At 42.7% G+C, this 21,529-nt stretch overlaps 1 protein-coding gene across 6 annotated transcripts in view; it reads right to left on the bottom strand.

Annotated features, from left to right (window-relative positions):
• CERK (ceramide kinase) overlaps positions 1 to 21,529 on the bottom strand; it is a 222,528-nt gene that overhangs the window by 53,769 nt on the left and 147,230 nt on the right. For all 6 annotated transcript variants that reach the window (XM_085654067.1, XM_085654069.1, XM_085654065.1 and 3 more), the window contains 3 exons: positions 15,551 to 15,703; positions 8,074 to 8,179; positions 7,245 to 7,321 (listed from right to left, as the gene is read on the bottom strand). In XM_085654067.1, coding sequence (XP_085510193.1) covers positions 7,245 to 7,321; positions 8,074 to 8,179; positions 15,551 to 15,703 — 336 coding nt within the window. The remainder of the gene's footprint in view (positions 1 to 7,244; positions 7,322 to 8,073; positions 8,180 to 15,550; positions 15,704 to 21,529) is intronic.

The raw sequence follows: 21,529 nt of genomic DNA, 5'->3' as shown, positions 1-21,529 counted from the left end.
AGTTGGAAAGGTTTAGCTCTAAAGTCTCCGCAGCTCACTTTTTGGGTCCTATTTGCCATGAGGGATTCTAGTAGGTTAAGTGGTGCAAAACCACCCATGCACAGCACCAATCTTTCTCAGCAGCAGCTACACCTCTATATGACTGTCTCCCTGTCAACCTCTGGACTAAATTAATCTTGCTGTCATTCCTCCAGCATATAAACTCACATCACAAAAGGACTAGTTGCCTCTTGACTATATGTGCACAAATGTCTTCCTCTCTATTTGTATCCAAACTTTCCCTTCACCATTGTCCTCTGTGCCGTGTACTCAATCCTTTGTTCTCCTCCTTGTTTCCAATTGGGTGCGCTAGCGGTTTACCTCTCTCTGCCAGTTTTTGTTATATTGTAAACAGCCCCTGCTCCTTGTGGTACCTGAACATTATAGAAATCTGTTAAATACATAAATAAATACACAGCTATTGGGAAACCAGATGTAGGTGTGGGCCATCTCTATTTATTTATAATGTTATGTAATATTATAAAAATAGATTCAAGATGGTTCAAACTAAAAGACAGGACCCTTCAAATTTCTCAGATCTTGTTGAGAGATTCTATAGATCCAAAAACTATTAAAAGGCAATTCCACCCAAGGTTGCCAAGAATCATAAAGAGCTGGGAACTCAGATTGGTCTACCTCGCTCAGGTGTCATCTTTCGATTTGCTCTGCAAACAAATTTTGAGTCGCAATCGATGAATTTGAGGAGTAGCTTCCAAATAGACTTTAAGTTTTCATTCCCTCATTCTACAATACATAGACTACTCACCCCCAGTGCTCAGAGATAACGGAAAGGTGATACACAGCTCACCATAATACAAGTAGATAAAAAATTACATCAATTGCTGGAAACTGGAGGATTCCTTAATGCAAGTTTTATGCTGTGGAGAGGTGTTACTTTCATACCATCTGACATGCTGGTTATATTTCCTTGGTCATCAATATGTGTCTAGTAAGGTAGCTTGGTTCAACCAGAAGCTTCTTTTTAAAGATCCAACAAACACTTTTATTTAGCAGCACAATTTATAAGACTTCTGATAGTACTTTTAGTAAACAATAATTCCATTGTTTTGTTTTCAAGCATTACTCGTCATATTCAAGGCCTTTTTAATCCCACTTATGTCTTGTCTCCAAATTTATTATCAGAATTGAGATTTCAACTATTTATAAATTCAATACAACTGCAATAGTGAACATGTATATAGGGAGTGAAGATTAGAAGAGCAAGTTACTTACCTTTGGTAATACCGTATCTGGCAGAGACAATATCTAGCCGCAGATTCCTTACCAGTGAATTTCCCAAGGTGTCAGACTGGATCAGGAAGATTTTTCTTGAGCAGTACCCCTGCATGCTAGTAGGTGGCATTGATCGGCTCAGCACAGCAACAGTGTCCGTACCTGAAGTGATGTCCGCATCATTTATGTAGGCGCCACCTGGGCGCCCTGACGTCAGTTACTTTTTATGACTTTCTACGCCAGAAGCGCAGAACCATGTAGAGCACAGACACTGGTTTGTCCAAACTAGGGCCCTGAAAGGGATCATCCCTGACCCTAGAAATTTGTCCTCAGAGAAGGGTGGATGGGTGAATCGGTAAAGAATCTGTGGCTAGATATGTTATCTACCAGATTAGGAGCTACTGAAGATAAGTAACTTATGCATCTTATAGAGATTTCTAGCCCCACGGATTTATTACCTCTGAATAGATACCCAAGCAATACCACTCCCGGTGGTAGGTCTGGGTGTGTGGGTGTGGGTGTACTTGTAAAGCGCACTGTGACTCCATGGAGTATCCTGGCGCTGAAGACCGCTGGGGAACCCGTCCTGGTTTTCCCTGTGAGATGGTCCCTTTCTGGGTATCTCCAAGGTGAAACCAGGCATCCCTGGCGTCTGTGGGGGGCCGTTGTAGAGATGAGGCAAGCTTAATGCCCAGAGTTGCCGAGTGTGTTCCTGGTTAGAGTAGGTACCGAGGCGAGAATTATCGAGTCCCTTTTGACCCTGGTCCACGACCCTGCCGCGTCGGGAATTGAACCCTGGTCCCTGGCCGATTCTCTGCTTACGGGTCGGCCGCCTCTAACCAGTGAGCTACACCTCTCCACTGGACAAATTTACACCTCTGTGGACAAATTTAAACTACGAAGTCCTGCAGGACCAAATGGGCAAAATGCCCACCCCTGCAGACCTGACTGTCCAGGCAGTAATGGTTGGTAAACGTGCAGGGAAGTCTATGTTGCTACCTAGCAGATGTCCAGGACTGGGTCTCCACATGCTAACGCAGTGGTGACATCTTTAGCTCTGGTGGAATGAGCTGGCAAGCCTTCTGGAAGCTGCTTCTTTGCCAGTGTGTTGCAAATATTGATGCAGAGAATGATCTGCTGTGAGACGGTCCGTTTCTGCACCGTCTGAGCTTTCTTCGCCACAACATATCCAACGAAGAGTTGGTTGTCTACCCGGAACTCTTGTGTGCGGTCAGGAGAGAATGACAACCCTTGTTTTGGGTCCAGATGGTGGAGTCGCTCCTCTTCCTTGAAGGCATGTGGTGGAGCCTAGAAGGTGGGCAAGGTGACAGACTTGCCCACATGAAATAGTGTTACCTCTTTTGGCAGGAAAGAGGGCCTAGTGCGAAGCATCAATTTGCCCAGATAAACTGATGAGAATGGAAGCTAAAGGCTGCAGCTCACTCACCTTCTCGGCGGATGTATTTGTAATTGCCACGAGGAAGAATGTTTAATCATCAGCAGCCGGAAGGGACAATTGGAAAGAGGCTCCAAATGAGCCCAAATCAAGAATGTGAGGACCAAATTAAGGGTCCACTGAGGCATAATAAGAAGGAGAAGGGGAAACATATGTACAAGGCCCTTCAAAAATCTATGTACAACAGGGGACTTAAATAAAGAGGTCCAGGCACCCACAAGAAGGCAGACAGAACAGAAAGATAACCCTTCAGAGTGCCCAAAACAGAGCCCTGCTGGGCAAGGGTAAGGATAAAAATCAAAATATCACAAAGGGAGGCAGAAAGTGGGTCAACAGACTTTTACTGTACTACATGATACAAATTGATTCCAAAGGCAGGCATATACCATCTTGGTGGAGGGACGCTTGGCTGCTAGGATGATATTGCAGACTTCAGGAGGAAGGTCGAAAGCTACCAACTGCAGCTACCCAATGTCCATGCAAGAAGGCAGAGATTTGACAGGTTCAGGTGGAGGACTCTCCCCTACTGCTGCAACAGAAGATCCTCCTGAGGTGGCCACCTGATCGAAGGATCAACACTCATGTTCAGACTCTCCGTGCCCATTCCGGATTCACAAGGATGACTTAGGCCCGGTCATTCCTGATCTTCTTGAGAACTCTGGGCGGGATTGGTATGGGCAGAAAGGCCCGAGCTCCACTCAAGATGAAATGTGTCGCTGAGCGAGAGCTACCTTGGTAACTCCAGCACGCAAAACTGCTGACATTGCACGTTCTCGCAAAGGCGAATAGATCTATCCAAGGCTCTTTTGACTGCTGAAAAAGACCATGCGCCATCTCCGGGTGGAGACGCTATTCGTGATCCGCTAGGCATCGATGGCTGAGTTTGTCCGCGCTGGTGTTCAACAGAGATATGTCCTCCTGTTCCAACCATATCCAGAGACACAGGGCTCTTGACAGAGGGTTCACAACCCCACCCAACCCTGTTTGTTGCAGTACCACATGACGGTGGTGTTGTCCGTAAACACTTGTACTAGCCTTCCCTTAATGGAGGATAGAAAGGCTTTCAATGCCTGTGGGATCACTCATGAGTTCCAGCATGTGGAGTCTGTATTCTGCTGGAGTCACTACTGTGAGATCTGACTGGGGAAGAGGTCTGCTTCTGACCCAATCATGGTTCTTTAGTCACCACTGCAGGTTCTTTGCATTTCTATCGGAGATCTGGACCGTGTCGGAGAGATTCCCCTGAAAATGCATCCACTAGAACTTCAGGTTGCATTGCAGAGCCCACATTTGCCATATGGCATGTATCACCAGCAGGAATCAGGAGGTTATGAGGCCCAGCAGCCTCAAAGTTAGTCTCACCGCAACCAGGGATAGAGGCTGAAACATTGATATCATAGTCTGAACATACGCTGGACTCGCAGCTCTAGAGGATAAGCCAGAAATTGCACTGTGACAATGCACAGTCCCGATGAAAGGGAGCATCTGAAAGAGAGTCAGGTGTGACTTTGGCACGTTGATAGTGAACCCCAGCAAATGCAGGAGGTTTGCTGTAGTCTGGAGGTAGGAGATGACAGCCTGAGCCTAACCTGCCTTCGGCAGCCAGTCATCGAGGTAGGGGAAGACTGGCACCCCTGAGCTGTGCAGATGAGCTGTGACTACCGCCATCACCTTGGTGAACACCTGAGAGGCGCTCGTAAGGCCAAAAGGGAGCACGGTGAACTGATGCTTGTGGCGTACCATAAACTGCAAGTAGTGCCGATGGGCAGGCTAGACAGGGATGTGAAAACAGGCGTCCTGCTAGTCTAACACTACCATCCAGTGTCCTGGGTCCAGGGCAGACAAGACCTGAGCCAATGTGAGCATCTTGAACTTCTCCTTTGTGTGGAAGCAGTTGAGGGTACGGAGATCTAGGATAAGACGAAGACCCTTGTCCTTCTTGGAGACCATAAAGTGGCAGGAATAGCAACCACAGCCTTCTTCTGGCACTGGAACCCTCTCTATGGCTTCCTTGGACAAGAGAGCCATGACTTCCTGGCGGAGCAGTGACAAATGAGCCTCCGTCAGCCGGTTGTAAGATGGAGGCATAGAGGGAGGGGCGGTCTCGAAGAGGAGAGAGTAGCCCCATCGGACGATCTGCAGAACCCACCTATCTGATGTTATGGACTGCCAGTGGTGGAGGTGATGGTGGATCCTGCCACCAACTCGGTGCCCATGATCTAAAAGGGCAAGATTAGGAAGGTCTGGAGGTTGTAGCTGCTAGGGGGTGATAGCTGGACCAGACTGCTGGCTACCCGACCCATGAGGTCAGTAGGAACCGCGCCCTCCGTAACGCAGAGGCTGGGAAGCTTGCACAGCTCTGTAGCTCAGATAGGGTTGGTGCTGTCTAAAGGCCCTTTCCGTGGCCACGAATGGAGCGAAAGACAGACTAGGGATGAAGTGGGCAGCTGAGAGGCCCAAGGACTTGGCCGAAGCCCACAAGTCCTTAAAGCACTCCAGCGCCAAGTCTGCCTGGTCTCTGAAGAGATGGATACCATCGAAAAGCATGTTCATGAGGGAAGCCTGGACATCCCACGAAAACCCAGATGTTCTTAGCCAGAAGTAGCGTCTGAGGGCACTGTCGTCAAAACCAGCAAGTTGGTATTGTCCAAGCCACAGCACATAGTGAACTTTGCTACGTCTCTCCCGTCTGTAACTTCTTGGGAGAAAATGACCCGGACCTCCGTCGGGATCTGTGGCATGCATCGTTTCGCACAGCTTGTGGGAGTAGCGGCCTAATAAGCATCCAGTGTTCACTGAATATAAGGTCGGCGAAAGAAAACATTTTCATCCCAAGCTGTCCAGCCTTATGAATTCCCTGCCGGGGGAGCGGAACGCACCATAGGAAGAGGAGGCTTGGCCCACCAAGCTCTTCGAGGTAGGCTGTTGGGTGAGGAAATTTGGGTCCACTGGAGAGAGCTGTGGGCATTCATCCTATTCACACAAACCACTGCTGGGTTTGGACCAGGTCCCCAGAAGGACGTTAGTGAGGGCTTCGCTGAACAGGAGTAGGGGTTCAGAGGAGGAGACTCCAAATTTCAGCACCTCCATCAAGATGTTGGCCTTGACTGCCACCGAGGGCAACTGAAGGTCGAGGACCTCTGCCACCCTCCACACCACCACTGTGTATGTAGCTCCCGCGTCCTTAGCTATGGTAGGGGAGAAAGCATGCCGGTATCTCGAGACGTATTCAGTCCTCTGGCATCACTCTGGTCCTCACACCAGTCCATGTCGTGATCATAAGGCTGGTGTTCTAAAGGGTCTAGAAACTTCTCCCACTTCTCCCCAAGGCCTAACTCTTTGGAATAGGGCTCAGGCTCCAATCACAGAGGTCCTGTCAGTGCCGGAATCGGCATCAGTCGGAGTGGCTCCATGTCAGATCTGGGGATCACAATAGGACTAGTGCTGCATGGGTGCAAGGAGCTTCAGCATCGGGCCAGTGCCGGGGAAGGTCGGAGTGGCACGACCGGTGCCAGTCCGGATCCATTGGGGCCCATCGTAGCCGGCGGTGTGGAACCAGAAGGGGCCCCCTCTAAACCCACGGGGCCCGACCGCTCAAAAATGAGACGCATGGCAACTTAAAACTCTTTAATTTGAGCGGGGGTTGCTATGGCTCCCGGAAAACTGGGATGGTGCGGAGTCGGCCCAGGTGCAGGTTCCGTGGAAGCAGGCCTTGAGCGACAAAACTTCTTCGTCGCGTCGGCCAACTAATGAAGAGGTGTCGAAGCGTGCTTCGACTTCTTGTGTTTTTTGTGCCTCTTACCTGAATGCCCCAATGGTTTTGAGTGGGACGAAGAGGACTACTGACTCCTGAAACGGTCATGAGACCTTCCTTTCGAGTGGGACCGTGACTTGTGTGGAGTCGCATGCCGGGCCACAAGCAGCTTCAGGGACCGCTCCCTTAAAGCCTTTGATGCCATGGCCTGACAGTCTGAGCATGACTTGGAGGCATGGCCATGCTCCAGACACCATAAACACACGGAGTTCGGATCTATCAACGACATGGCACAGTGACAGGTGCCACAGGGTTTGAAACCTGATTTCCTCAATGACATTCTCGGCACACCTGGAGGAAAAATCCTCAATAAACTTTGACAAAATGTTGCAAAAATCCTTTCACAAACTGCCAGATGGGTAGCTCTTCTTTGGATCAGTGCTGGCTGGCGCAGAAAGAAGAGAACTGACGTCAGCTCCCAGAGGTGGTGAGTATATAGGTGACGTGGACGTCCCTTCGGGCATGGACGCTGCCACATGGACACGATTGAAGCCACCTAACGGTGTACAGGGATACTGGTCAAAAAATCTTCCAGTTCCAGTCTGCCACCTAGAGAAATTCATAGGTAAGGAGTCTAAGGCTAGAAGCTTCTATCAGTTATCTATGGATAGAAATTTTAAAAAGATTTATTGGAGTGAACACAGCTGTCCATTTGCAATATAATCGTTACATATTTTAGTAAAAAAACACTTCTGAACTTACCATTGTGTTCTAGACCTACAAACGGTTCCTTCTGTTGCATTTCTAGCTGCTGCTTCGTTTGCCTGCAAACGGAGCACCTGTGGGATCAAACAAAACACAGAGATCTTCAAGAGGTGTAATCAAATAGGTGTAATCAAATAAGTGTAAATGTCAAACAATCAACCTGCTCTGTTTCTACAAAAAAACAATGTTAATCAAAGCAGCCTACTCAGATTTGCCATCTCTTTTTAAAAGTGCTTTGAAAATGTTGACATCTTATCAGTCAAACAGCACTTGTAAACAGCAACACTGTCACCCCTAGGGATATCTGGGCACATACTTACACATTTATACACTGCAAGTCAGCCATCTCTCTATTTGCGGCACAACGACATACTGGGAAGCCGTCAAAACACACCCAACGAAGTGGCTGATGGCACTACCCGCCATGCCTATTGCCTTAGTGAGGACTACAGCCATAAAGCTCACCCAGTACACTTTACCTCCTGATCCCAGTTGGAGACCAAGCTCCTAATCTGGTGACTCCAAATACTTCAAAGATATCCAACTGCCAGCATTGTTCCAAATACTGCCTCGGATGCTGCATCGTATATGCACACTCACTTATACATTTGCTATTAATTCTTACATCTTATATTATAGGCTTACACAATTGCACTTGTCAAGCTCAGAAGTCTTTATTTTTGAGTAAAATTAAGAACGAAATAAATTTAAAGAAAATATCACGTGCTGTATAAACATTCTATCCAATAAATTACAGTTAGGGAATGATCAGTATCTTTGTAATGCGACCATCATAGGGATAAGGGGAGATATGTGCTGTACTTGCCCAGATCTGCAAAGTTTCTTGTCCCGTGGTGATGCTAGAGTCTGCTTTGCTGGTCGGAAGGACACAGTTCCCTCGTAGGAGTGATGAGACAAAAATGTCTTGAAACCTTAAAGAAAATCAATAACCCTTTATTTGTTTTGCCCTTTTATTGCCCCCGTCTGTTTATGTGTCAGTTACTTCCATCACGAATGGAAAAGTGAAAAGTTCCTTTACCCTTCCATCCCTCTGCCTCCAAAAATCAATAACTCATATTTGTTTGACCCTGCCTTGCCCCCATCAATCACCACCATCCATCTTTCATCCAGGAGGAGGAGGCAAGTCATTACCTGGCCTTCTAACTTGTCTGTTCAGAAGCCTGGCAATGTGCTACACTTTAACAATCCACTGAAGCTGTAACTGTGACATCCTGTGCCACTAACAATTAATCACAACATTCCTATTGTGTAGCCCGAGCCATTTGTTTCTTGTTTTAAAGGTACATACAAACAATGCACACTGACTGATTTCAGTAAATATGCACCTTGGATTTTCTATTTGCAATAACGTTTATGCATTTGAATGAGAAACATGCTTCAAGCTACTGACAGTGTCATATTTAGGTCTAGTGTTAACCATGACCTTTTGATTTTACTACAATTATATGTATAATACACTGACTTACAGCGGCTCTTCACTTAGTCTTCTCAATCTTCTGATCTATTATTGTATAATTCATATTTTTCTTCAGCTCCTCTCCAGCACACGGTATAGGCAATGAGTCAGCCCACTTAAGCCATCACATACCTTTATTGAGTAATGTCATTCTGCCCTTTCACAAGGAGCACATTCACACACAAAGTAGTTTGCTTCATTGCCAGGGATTACTATGTCAATGTGTGCTTTTTGAGACCAAAAGTTATTTTTGCTTTTAGCTATTGTTTTTTTTTTAGATTTTTAAAGTGACAAGGGACCAACAGCTTCTCTAATAATGAAGCTTTACAAATGCCGTGACAAAATAAAAGAAGCATTTACAAAGAGAAGAGGCAGGCAGACAAAGCCAGAGCTGCTGACTGTTTCAATGCTTGTTTAGAAAAGCAATCCTTGGATAATAGGGTCATATAGGTGATGACTGGCTAATTAAAAATGGTTTTAACTTTGGTTACTTTCTTAGTTGCACTGGGTTGCTGAGATTTTTTAAAAGAGTGCTGCGACCCACTGCTTTCCGAGTCAAGCGTTGGCATGGGGAAACAGCCTTTAGATCGCATGCTTTACATCGCATGCCATTACAACACGGTTGTTACAACGACCGCCTTGTTACAAAACAAACCATTACATCGCAAGTCGTTACAATGACTTGCTGTAGAGGGCAGCAAATACAACACCTTCCCTGCTGTTGCACAAACTGGAGTAGGAATAGTAAATTATACTATTCCTAAGTCCAACGCGCACCCTACAGCAAGTCGTTGAAACAACTTGCGATGTAATGGTTCGCGTTGTAACAACGTGGTCGCGTTGTAATGGCATGCGATGTAAAGCATGCGTACTAAACGTATATATTTGTTGGCATGCCATACGCATTATCTGGTGAATAATGCATGTCAGAGTGCAACAAATAAGAACTCAAAACAGAGACTACAAAAATATTTTATAAGATTATGTGTGCTTCATAGTAGAGGAGTAGTATCTTTTGAGTGTCCTCATGAGCTCCTTAATACAGGTTTTGCATGTTCCAAATCATGAAGGTTGCACATTAATTTGGCTGTTTTGTTCTGAATGTGTTCAGAGCACTAAGTGTGTTAAATTGAATGAGGTCCAATAAGGGCATAATGCCTAAGATGGCCGTGCATGGAGCAGGAGCTACTAAATGTATCAGCTGAGGTGCGACTAGAGGTTTACATCAAGCACACAAGAGAGACTGAGGAAGTCAGTGACGGCCACAAAGATCATCAAATAGTAAGCATCCTTGAATGGGGGGAATCACAGTGAAAGGACCCACATTTTGTGAAATTAAAGGAATTTACAAGAAATGAATTATAGGCACAACATCACATGGGCATTATCTACAATACAAAACATTGCTGAAAGTAAATAAGAGGATAACTAAACAGCCAAATTAGGGGGTGTAGTAAGGTGTCAAAAGGGGGACAACCAAGAGATCCAAAGAGGGGCACCCTGAGTGCCTAACTGAAGGGCAACATGGGAGTTCAAACAAGAAATAGCCAAGAAAATCAAACAAGGGCAAGACTGCAGACAAGAGTAAACTGGGAATTCAAGATAGAGGCAATCCTTATGCTTGAAACAAGTGGCATCGGACCATCAACTGAAGAGAAATCTGGCGGTGTAGCAAAGCCGAAGAAAGCACAAGTCACATAAGCCCGATATATTAGCAGGGCCCTAATAAATAAACTAAATAAAGGGGCGAGCCAGGGATTCATATAAGGGGCATCAGAAGGTCACATTAAGCTCAACAATGAACAGAAAGGAAGAGCAGGGAGTAAAGTAAGTCTTGTGGGGATAGACAAAGCTGGGTGGAACAGAGATGGCAGCAGTTGGTGCTTAAGTCACGAGTAAGAAATTTTATTATTCGTAATTTAAGGAAATTCGGGGATGATTCTCTGCGAGTGCAGGCTTTAAAATAAGTTTATTGTAAACAACATTGAGATTGTACTCCCTTATTGGAGGGCGGCAAAGTTCTTAGAATGGGAACCTTGCACGTGCAGCTTTCTTTTCTAGTATCCTGCATAATGCAACATTGTTCCAATGACGGATTTATTTTGGGCTTGATTAGAGACACTCCAATCCTGTTTGGGGAGGGCCATACCTATCGTAAAATAGAAGTATTGTGTCAGCAAAGTATGGTGTCAGCAACAAGAAGACACTTACGGTTCTGGATGTTTAGTTGCCATTTATTTAGCAACTGTGCCCTCAAAGGAATATTTACTCTGCTGGACATTCTAAAGAAAGATGCCAAGTAGTTGCACCATGTTGCTAGAGTCGGTACTGTGAGAAGTGGCGTTTAGGCAGCATTAATATCCACTGTTCTGAGTATTTCCCATCTGTTTGGGGAATCAGGTTCTGGCCACCTGAATTTGAGAATGATGGTTCTGTAGCAAAGGACAGACTGTGTTTCATTAGGTGTGTGACGGGTTAGTCTGTGACACACCACCTGTCCATGGATGTACAGAACTAAACAGGGACATAGTGCTCCAAACAGGGACAGACAAATGAGCAGGTGTGTGATCTCTTTGATTTCGGAAGGGGTTTGGGGCGGTGCACCACCAATTAGCTTGTCAATATATTACACCAAGTGGTCAGTAGGTGGTACTCAAAAAATCTTTATTTTAAATTAATTGTCCAAACAAAGCCTCAGCCAACGTGTTTCGTTCAGATTGAACTTCGTCAGGGCATAAGTAAAAGTGCAAGTGCAATCCAATGGTATAATCAAAGTCTATGTAGACAAATATCCGTCTCGCGAAGAGCTGTGAATAACGTTGTATGTTTCAGGTAAACAGTCCTGATTGTGCTTCCAGTGCCACCTTGATAAGGACACTGTACACGTTTCTGTAACGTAATCAGAGTCCGTGCTCTCCCCTCCGAGTGTCCCGTGTGATCTCTTTGATGTCTAATGAAAAATGTCCACACACTCTAATGCACGTCTGACTGGGGGCAAGCGTTCCCCCTTGCTGAGAAGAAAATTCATAGTTAGTTGGACACACTACCTGTTGCTGACACTGCCTCATGTAGTCTCTGATTGGTGTAAATTAATAAAAAGATTAATAAAGAGATTTTTGAAAGGATAGAATCATACCAAGGATAATTTGATATTAGCCTATGTGACATAAAGCATTGAGAGAGATTGGTAACAAATGAGGAATCATTGAAGACTGCTCTTCAGAGTCACGAGGGGCATTTTGCAATGGGTCTGATGATGGTGAATAATAATGGCCAGTTAGAGCTGGTCAGTTGACTAGAGTGTCAAGATGTGGAGAGCGAAATGATGCTAAGGAGAATACTCTATTTTGGAGATGTTAGGTGGGGAGATGAATGAAACCAAAGTATCAGTATTGTGCCCAGTAGGACCTGTACATCTAATTTAGATCTTGATCCAAAAGGAGGAGTGAGAAACAAGATCAGTGGTATTTGAGCCCCCAGGTGGGTGCTGTCATGGTGGTGACTGTGAATAAGGGGAATGCTATGATTGGTTAAACTCCACAACAACCGGTGAAAGGCCACTCGAAATATGCAGCCAAAGTGGAGTAATTTTAAAATGTTGTTTTACTAGATACACAGGATCAGAGGTAAGTTTTGAGCTTCTAGTTCTCAGAGGGAAGGTTTAAGGAAATAGATTTTTCAAAAAGAAGTGAGTCATCTACCTTACAAACCCAGTGGTGTTCTGCATTGCTTCTAGTACACATAGTGTTATTCCGCATAGACATTTAGTATAAATGTCTAATGACTATTTAAGTCATTTAGTACTCTTATCATCTAACGTCCTATTTCAGGAAGATGCATTTTAATAACTGGTATTCAAGTGGAGCAGGTATAAATTAATTACAAATATCAACAGAGCAGAACTGATCAGTGACTGTCGCACACCCGTCTTATGTCTGTATTTAATCATACAATGTACAAAAGAGTAGTAAATGGTGCCCAACCCTCATGGGTTGATGCTCACTGCTCTCATGTCATCACAAAACCACCAGATTCACCTAAAAGAGAAACAAGATAGATGTTTTATATAATATTAATGCACCATGACAATATTATGTAGCTGTACACTCAGGATGCCCTAAATGCCTCCATACTTCCTGGGCTCATGCTACCACTTATCCTCAACATTATTTGCAACCTACTCCACAAAGGGGGCCTAGGATGTCCCTGGTCTTCAAGTCTTGGTACTAGCACTCTTACCCTTGCGTAGCAGATACAAATTTTCTGCCAGGTTCACATCGCATCCTTTTCTGGGTATAGACTTAAGTCTACCCTATGCTCTTACAATGTTTGACTTCACATGTCAAACAAGAGCAATTTAAAATTGGCATTCACCAACTCAACTATATACTAACAGCCTTGGTGAAGTATGAGTTCTGGAGGATGAAAAGTGTTGGCTGCTTATTGAAGTAACTTAGTATTTTTTATGTACAAGTCTAGAGCTACTAAATATGAAATTAAACATTTAATGGAATTTAGATTGAACATCTTAAATTATTGATAAACTGCTTTAGTATAATTTATAAACCACCAGCCATATTTTTTATATATATGTGTGTTGAATACAACACAAATAATAAAACCAACAATCTTTGCTTTGGACCAGTTACCGGACATCAAATCCTTGTCTAAGCTATTTATAACACAAAAGATGCTACTCAACCCAGAATGAACTCAGACACTATGGGGAGAACAAAGACCGCAAACTCGGTACGGCCAAGTGTTTGTGCAGTAATCTCCTATGTAAATCCGAACTATGAAACACCCTAACAACTTTGAGGTCCACAATGTAATCCTAGTTTCACAAACTAGCTCATGTCTCATTTATTTGTTACAGTATTCTGCTTGTCAGTGTGTAGCTTCTCCTTCAGTTTGATACCTTTCCAAACGTATTTATATTTTTTGCAGGAGTCCTATATCCATTTTGTGGCTTTTGAAAGCCTTTTCTGCGATGTGAACCAACGATGATTATCTATGGTTGTTGAGCAAATTAACATTTCACATCACACTTCCTGTAATGCCAATGTTTAAACCATTACACACATGCATAACATTTTTAAAAAGCCTTTCTTTTCCCTGGGTCTAATACCATGCAAGAATGCACTTGAAATAAAGGGTGACTGACTGAGGCATCTTGCAGAGCCAGGTAGTTGCTGTTAGAAGCAACATGTTCCAAATACTTTTATGCATGGCACACACTGCCAAGAATATGCATCAACAAGTTGAAAATATAACCCTGGGCCAAAGCACTGTAAATTATCAAAGGTTTCCAAGTAGACAAATCCTAACGATTGCTGTTATCATCATTATTAGTTGAGGGCAACCTGAAGGCCAATTTTGACACCGACCTAATTTGTGGTATGCTAAGTTATTTTTAACAAGAGGTGACAGAGGCACACTTTCTTGGTCCAAGTCAGATCCCATGTTGCCAGTATAACATGAATGTATTTTTCTGTTCACTTTGGGAAGAGGCATTAAAGATAATTGATGATACAGATAGAGCAGAAGTGCTACTAATCGGTTTCGAACATAACCAACCAGCACAACAAAAGGGGAGCCTGGAAGGGGAATGTCCTTTACATCATACCTTAGTTTCTTATTTTTTTATTATGGTTTATATTCTGTGATTAAGTCCACCAAATATGTCAAAGCACCAAGAAGAGGAAGTGCTTCTAATAATAACACCATGAACATTAGCACATTTATACCACATATTTAAGGAAACACTTAGAGGACAGTATTGCAGCAACAACACTCTGCCTTAAATGCCATCAGGTACATGATCATGGTAGGCAAACATCCAAGGAGCAGGCTAACTGTACCCTTCCGCTGTTGGTTGCACAGCTATGTTCACATCTTCTTGACACAGCTCACTCTACACTTGAAACACCCATTACCCTTACCCACAAGTAAGCCAGAGAAATGTAGACAGACACTTGTGCGGTTAGAAGTGGTTAGAGAGTTCTGGTACCCTAGGAAGACTATCAATGGTATACTCTCCAAACATGACATTCAATCATGGAATTCTTAATGCAAGAAGATAGAATCACATGCGTGAGAGAAGGTAATTAAAGGAAGATCTCCAACCAAGGCAAAAAAGGACCCCATAGCCCCAACCCATCTCCAAGATGATTATGAGCAATCACATATCAAACTCTGCCATTCTCTCAGACTACACACATAAAACCACAGGATGAGCAAAGGTTACGATTTGTCTTCGAACCGTGTCACATACCACTGAAATGTAACTTATGAGATAGTAGCAGGATGAGGTTAGTTTATGTGAAGGGTCGAAACTTTATGTCACCACTCCACAGCAAAAGCACCCTGAAAAATATTTTATTATTAAATCACTGTTATCCTCCATTAGGGACTCTGGTAACCTATCTTAATTAAGCCATTTGAAATTCATATATTAACAATAATAATCACAATTTTAAATAAGGCTTTATGGCACAGTTTTTACTGTTTCAGGAAGAATTAAATAGCAGCTCTCACTATCACACAATCTAATATTACTCAATTTATAGACCCGAAGATACCACCAGATGTCAGCAGTGAACTTTTAACTCAGGGATCCATTTTGCTGAGGTCTCCTTAAAGGACAAAACTCCATATATATTAAGGAAAGCTGGAGTAATCCTTGAAAATCTCCAATAAAACCTAAACACTCATACAACAGTAAAGATGTTCTTCATTCTTGAGAATCTATGTTCCAGCTTCTCAGACATGGGTCTGTTTTTGGTGTTTGCCCTTTACTATGACAGTGGGTTTACGTTCTTAGTACCTGAGATGTCATATCTGGATGGACCCATCCATCGATTCTTTTCACTGGTCTTTAACACGTCGCCATAGAAGCCATATCCCATCAAAGACACAGAGTACTTCAAGAAGGTGTTGTTGTGGTGGGCCGAACAAACATCCAAATTCTGTGAGTCACCTTTGGGGAGAGAAAAAAACGTTTCTGTTAATAGGGTTCATAGGTTTCAAGCAGCATCTTATCACTGGACTGACCAAGCAAATGAACTCAGATTAAAAGGCCCTCAAACTCACAAGTACGATATCTCATTTAAAACTTTCCAATTAAATGATATGCAATAAACACAAATACAAAACTGAGCATATCAACTTTCTTTGCTAGTAATACAGAGTATTAAATACATCTTTTCTACTGCCTTTCCACCTATTAGTATCAGTAATTTAGGCAAAAGCCACGGAGATGTTTAAGCAATATGGGTGAAAACCAGAAAACACTTTAGTGGAGTTTAGTAATCAAAGGTGTCCAATTAAAGCGATATGCATTTTTCTATCACAAGACAGCATACTTGCCAATGTTCTTTTTATTTCAACAAAGCTTGTAAATTAAAAACAGAAGCACTAACCAAAGTGTAGTTAGACTGCAATTTAAAAGAATACTTAACTTTGGCAATGCTCTTTCTTGTTGGTACTCTATCTACTTGCATATTCCTCACCTCTGGAATTCTCCCAGGCACCAGACTAGATCCAAAAACTTAAAATAGCTCTCCCATACTGGCAGTTGGTGCCAACACTGATCCGACTCTGGCTCCTCCCCAGACATTACATCACAGAGCCACAGAAGGTGGCACCTGGCACCCTTTTTAGGTCGAGCTCAAGACCTCTTGTATCTACTTTAGTAGGCTTTTACTTCCCCCACTGCTTTTCATTTGTTTGTCTCAGTGTCCTTTAAAAATCCTTGCTTGGTAGTGGTCAGTTCTGCCTCTTTGTCTCTCCCTTTTCTCTTCTATTACTCCCACGAGGCAGGCACTAAGTACTGTATCATTACACTATGGTTGTTTAGCTGTTGTTTGGTGGCCATTATTTCTCTTGGTTTTCAGCTCTGTAACAGTTTGCCTGTCTTCAGCTTCGGCGCCATAGCTTCTTACGTTTTACTATAGCATTCCTCCCTCGAACCTCCTCTTAATGCCACAGTTGTGTTAGTGCAGCCTCCTACTCCGTTGCTGGTATTCTTTTAGCCCTTTTGCAATTTTGGATGTCGAACGTCAGTTGGGATTCATTTGGTAAGATATTTGTTTGGTTTTGGGCTTCCTTTTAAGGGGGGATTGGGCTTGTTTTTAGCCCTTTTTTCTCTTTTGGATGTCGACTGTCAATCTTATCTCGGTCTTCTTTTGGTAAGATATTAATTTTGTGCTTCCTTTTACAGGGGATTGGGCTTGTCTTGCCCTCCTTTTCACCTGCACCACTGGAACTTGATTCCTGCTCTCGCCTCTTGGCTCTTAACATGTGTTCATTGGCTGCCATCAGCTGTATTATTCATGAGGTGTCACCGGCGGTGCTCGGCTGTTTCACAGTACTTGTCAGGCTCTGGTCAAAGTCTTGTCAATCCGCTGTCAATTGCCGGTCAAGTGCTTGTGCTAGAGCAGAGTTTTCAGTTTGAAAATTAACTGGGTTTTGAAGCTCTGGCATGTCTATTTGTTATATTAATTTATTAATTATTAATTATTTGTCTTGTGTAAGTGTTTATACTAATCAACTTGTTTGTTTTAACAAGAGAGAATTCCACGTGGGAATGCATAAGTGTGCTGTTTAATAATAATGTGCGTGTTTACATGTTTAAAGATTGCTGTGTGTTGTTTTTTTTTTAAGCACAAAACGCTTTTCGAATTAATGTTTTCCTATGTTGCAAGAGCTAGATAATTGCATACACATAAGGGTATTAGTGGGGTTAACACTGTTCAATCACTATGCTGTGGTAACGTTGTTTTTGTTTCTTTTAATTAAGATGGTCTATTGTGGCCTATTGTGGCCTAAATAAAGATGGCCGATATGTAAAGCCTGGCCTCGAGTAGAAAACTGTGACGAGAGAGAGCCTTGCTGAATATGGTCCTGAAGTCAGCTGACCACAGTCCTTGCTTTGCCTGGTTAAAACTTTCCGTGAGGACAGCAGCAGTTTTGGGCGATCTCCAAATGAAATGAAGCGTCCTTGGCAGCTTTGGGAAACAAAGGAGCTTTAAAGAAAGACTCTGAACTATGATCTCATTGCCGAGGAGACGTGGAAACTACAAGATACAAATGTATTTTTTGGTTCCTGTTCCGTTATGTTTATTTTGTGATTTTTCCTGAGCGGAGATTTTCAAATGTAGCGATGCTACATCCTTTCCTTCTCGCTTTGCTCAGAGGTTTGACGGAAGAAGTCAATACAAATTATATTTTCCTTTGTTTGATTTACTATAAGAATTGTTAGCCTAGAGAGGGTTTTTGCCACTTGCCACTTGCCATTTGCCTTTGCCGCGTTCCGAATCTACGTTGGTGAAGATCGTTGCTGAGGACTTCGTCTTGAGAGACTTTACCGAGAGACTTGTCCTGACCTGTTCTGACATTTAGCTAGAATAGGTAACTATGAGAAAAATGATTTATTCTGATTGATTTCTTTGACTAATTTTAGATAAAGCAATATAATTTTGAATATGGTGTTGGTTATTATTTCTTGTCAATTATTGAGTATCCTATTTTGATTATTATTGCATAGATTGTTTAGATTATGTTTAAGGGCAGTCTCAATAACCAGATCTTATCGACCTGATATAGATGCAGGGTGTTTAGGAGTTTTTCTTTCCACAGGTTATTGCTGGTAGAGTATTTGAGCGTATGTTAGTGAAATGGGCCCTAGTGTATGAAGAATGTATGTGCGTGTAACTGTGAGATTACTCTATCCGTGGAAGTAGGGATATTATATACACCCTGATCTCTATCAATTTCCTGGTAGCAGAGTAGGATGGTTATTGATGATTGTCTTGATTTGATTAGATTACATATTGATTATTGATTATTGATGTTGGTATATGTACTAATACTATATGTTGGAGTCGTCATGTTGAGTTATATGTAGTGCTTCTGGAACTTGGAAGCTGGTAGCAGTTCCGTAGTAGGGCAGAGGGAAGTATATGCTGCTCTCGGGAAAGACGGGATTGTTGGTCCTGTATGTATGCAGGAAAATTCACATTGTCTGAGTTCGGAATCAGTGACATTATTGTATGTTACTATTAGAATATATTTCTGGTATATAAGGAGTGTGTATGGTAGTGAAGGTTATCTGTGAAACTCTGGTCTTAAGTCCCAGGGATCCGTAAGGTTTACCGTTAAAGCTTATCGCGGGAGGAGTAATAGGTATTCTCTGAGCTTGTTTGAGGAACTGGGCAGGGTAAGCTGCTTTGGTTAATGTGTGTTATAATTCTGTAGTGGAGCAGATTGTTCGCTGTTCTCGGGAAGCAGGATTCTGTGTGTATGTACTATATTTTCTTGTATGAATGTGCGTAAATGTATATACATTTAATTGATTGTAAGACTCTTTGGATAAGTCCTGGAGGAAACAGTTAAGAGATGTATGAAAGTTTGATGGTTCTTGTGAAATAGATTTCTTTTACTATTCTGTGGTTAGCGAAGCAGACAATGGAGATGTTTATATGTTGTAACTAATAGATTTTGTAGAAATTTGGACACGAAGTCTACTGAAAAGATTTTGTAAAGGAGGGGTAGACGAGTGACAGGAGACAGGAGACAAGCGACTGCAGTGACTGCTGACGTCAGGAAGACCGCGCTCTGATTGGATAATAGATCAGAATAGTGTTCGCGCTGGGATTGGTGCGTTGGTTTGAGCCGCGCAAGGATTGGAAGAGCTATTCTAGTGACGTAGACGCTCCAGGATTGGTGCGTTAGTGTGAGTCGCGCTGTTATTGGTTGAAAATCTGTATTGTATATTTATAATACGGGAAAAAAGTAGAAGTTTTGGTAAAAACTAAAATGTATTACCAAGAAGAGAAAAAGAAGAAAACATTCTTTGGAAAAATTAAAAAGTGGTTTAACAAGGATAAAGATGTTAAGACAAGAGAGGGTGAATTGTTACCTCCACCGAAAACACCTGCATCCTACATGGCTGCAAGATATGGGTATCATACCTGTATATGGTTGGAGAATTGGGTTAGGTATACCAAAGAGGATGGTGTTTTAGCATTTCCAGAACATGGTTCATTTAATTTGGCCGTGTTGAGAAATTTACGGGAAAAGATGTTATGTCTTCACCCGAAACCAAGACCTACACAGTTTGAGGCTTTAGTGGAATGGGAAGAGGAAGTACATGAGCGAGAAAAACAGAGATCTGGAGGACAGTACAGGTACATGTTTGGGAGGAGACATGATCGTGAGACTCATCATGATCGAATGAAAAGGTGGCGAGATGCTAGTATGTCAGAGGGATTATATCCAATGAGAACAGTTGAAGAAGGAGCAGAGAGGGTTCCTGAATCAGAAATGAGAAGATATGGAGTTAATGAATATGAGGATGAGGTCTTGAATGACATGATTTATAAAAGACCACCTCCATATAGACCAGAAACAGATGAGAGTACACCAGTTGTTTCTCCAATAAGAGATACAGTTTGTATCATTGAGACAGAAAATGTGACATCTGAATCGAGAAGTGGTAATTCTTTCAGGGAGAAAGTGAATCGAAGTGGTGACGAAAATGCAAGAGAATTAGTAAGAACTACAACAGAGCTGACTGAAAAGATTAGGGAGTTAACGAAGAATCTGGAAGCTGTTACGGTGCCTGTAACAATAGGTCCGGTTATGCCTGTGTTTGACAAGCAGAGAATAGGTGAAAATGGTTTGGTGATTCCATATGTTGGGAATAATTTGATAAGTTCAGTTGGTCCTTCAGGAGATTCAGGAAAAAGGACAGAAAGTAGTGACCTGAGACAATCCAGACATAACACATGTAGTGAAATATTAGATGTGAAATATTAGATGCTAGTGAAGCTAGTTGTTCAGGGATGCCAATTTTAGAACCGCAAAAGAGAGTGGTTCCAGTGAGAAAAACTACTGCAATAACAGCTGAAGATTTGAATGATTGGATGAAAGTTCTTCAGAAAAAGGATAAAGATTCACAAGCAATTGATGTGGCTAGGTTACGTGTAGAATTAGAAGAGCTTGTTACAGGGACAGTTCCAACAGAAATTCTTAAAAGTCATCATGATGGTGAATTAATGTTCATGTGTAAAAACATTACCTGGAGAGCGAGAAATACACATGACAGGTTAAGAGCAATAGCGAATGAGCAGGGAGTTGACATTGATAAAGTTAAAGCTTTGCAAAAAACCTACAGGATGGATTTTTCAGAAAAGGATATTGAAAATTTGAATGCAACTGGTAGAACAGGATAGATTAAAGAAATGGTTGCATTATTGCGAAGATGGGGAGATGTAGAAAAATGGAAGGATAGGTGGTATAAGAAAAGAGAGGAATCTGAAGATAGAACAACTTATTCAGCTTTTCCAGTGAGAGAAAAGGAGAAACCAGTGGATAATTATCCTATGAGAGAAATACCTGGAGGAGGATATGTACATGTTCCATGGACCAGACAGGATATTTTATCATTTACGAATGATTTCCCTCGATTGAGAGAAAAGCCCGTCGAGTGGTATAGGCAGGTAGATAGGTTTGTGAAATTGTCAAAAGTGCTGTGGATTGACCTGAATAGTCTGTTTGATATAATTGTTCCAGCTGACTTGTGGATTGAGTGTAAAATAGTTGTGAGTTGGCCTACTGAGGAATATCCAAGAGATCCAAGAACAGGAGCACCAGATCCAGAGGTAATGAGAAAGTATGATCAGGTGATGGTATACCTGAAGAGTAAAGTACCTGCAAAAGAGACAGACTGGGTAAAAATAGATAGAACACAACAGGAAGCAAAAGAATCAGTTCATGCTTTTTACGAGAGGCTGATACTGGC

Source organism: Triturus cristatus, chromosome 4_1 (genome assembly GCF_964204655.1).
Source record: "Triturus cristatus chromosome 4_1, aTriCri1.1, whole genome shotgun sequence".
In the NCBI taxonomy this organism is placed as follows: Eukaryota; Metazoa; Chordata; class Amphibia; order Caudata; family Salamandridae; genus Triturus; species Triturus cristatus.
The sequence above is the reverse complement of the archived record's forward strand: the minus strand, read 5'-3'. Positions and strand labels throughout refer to the sequence as shown.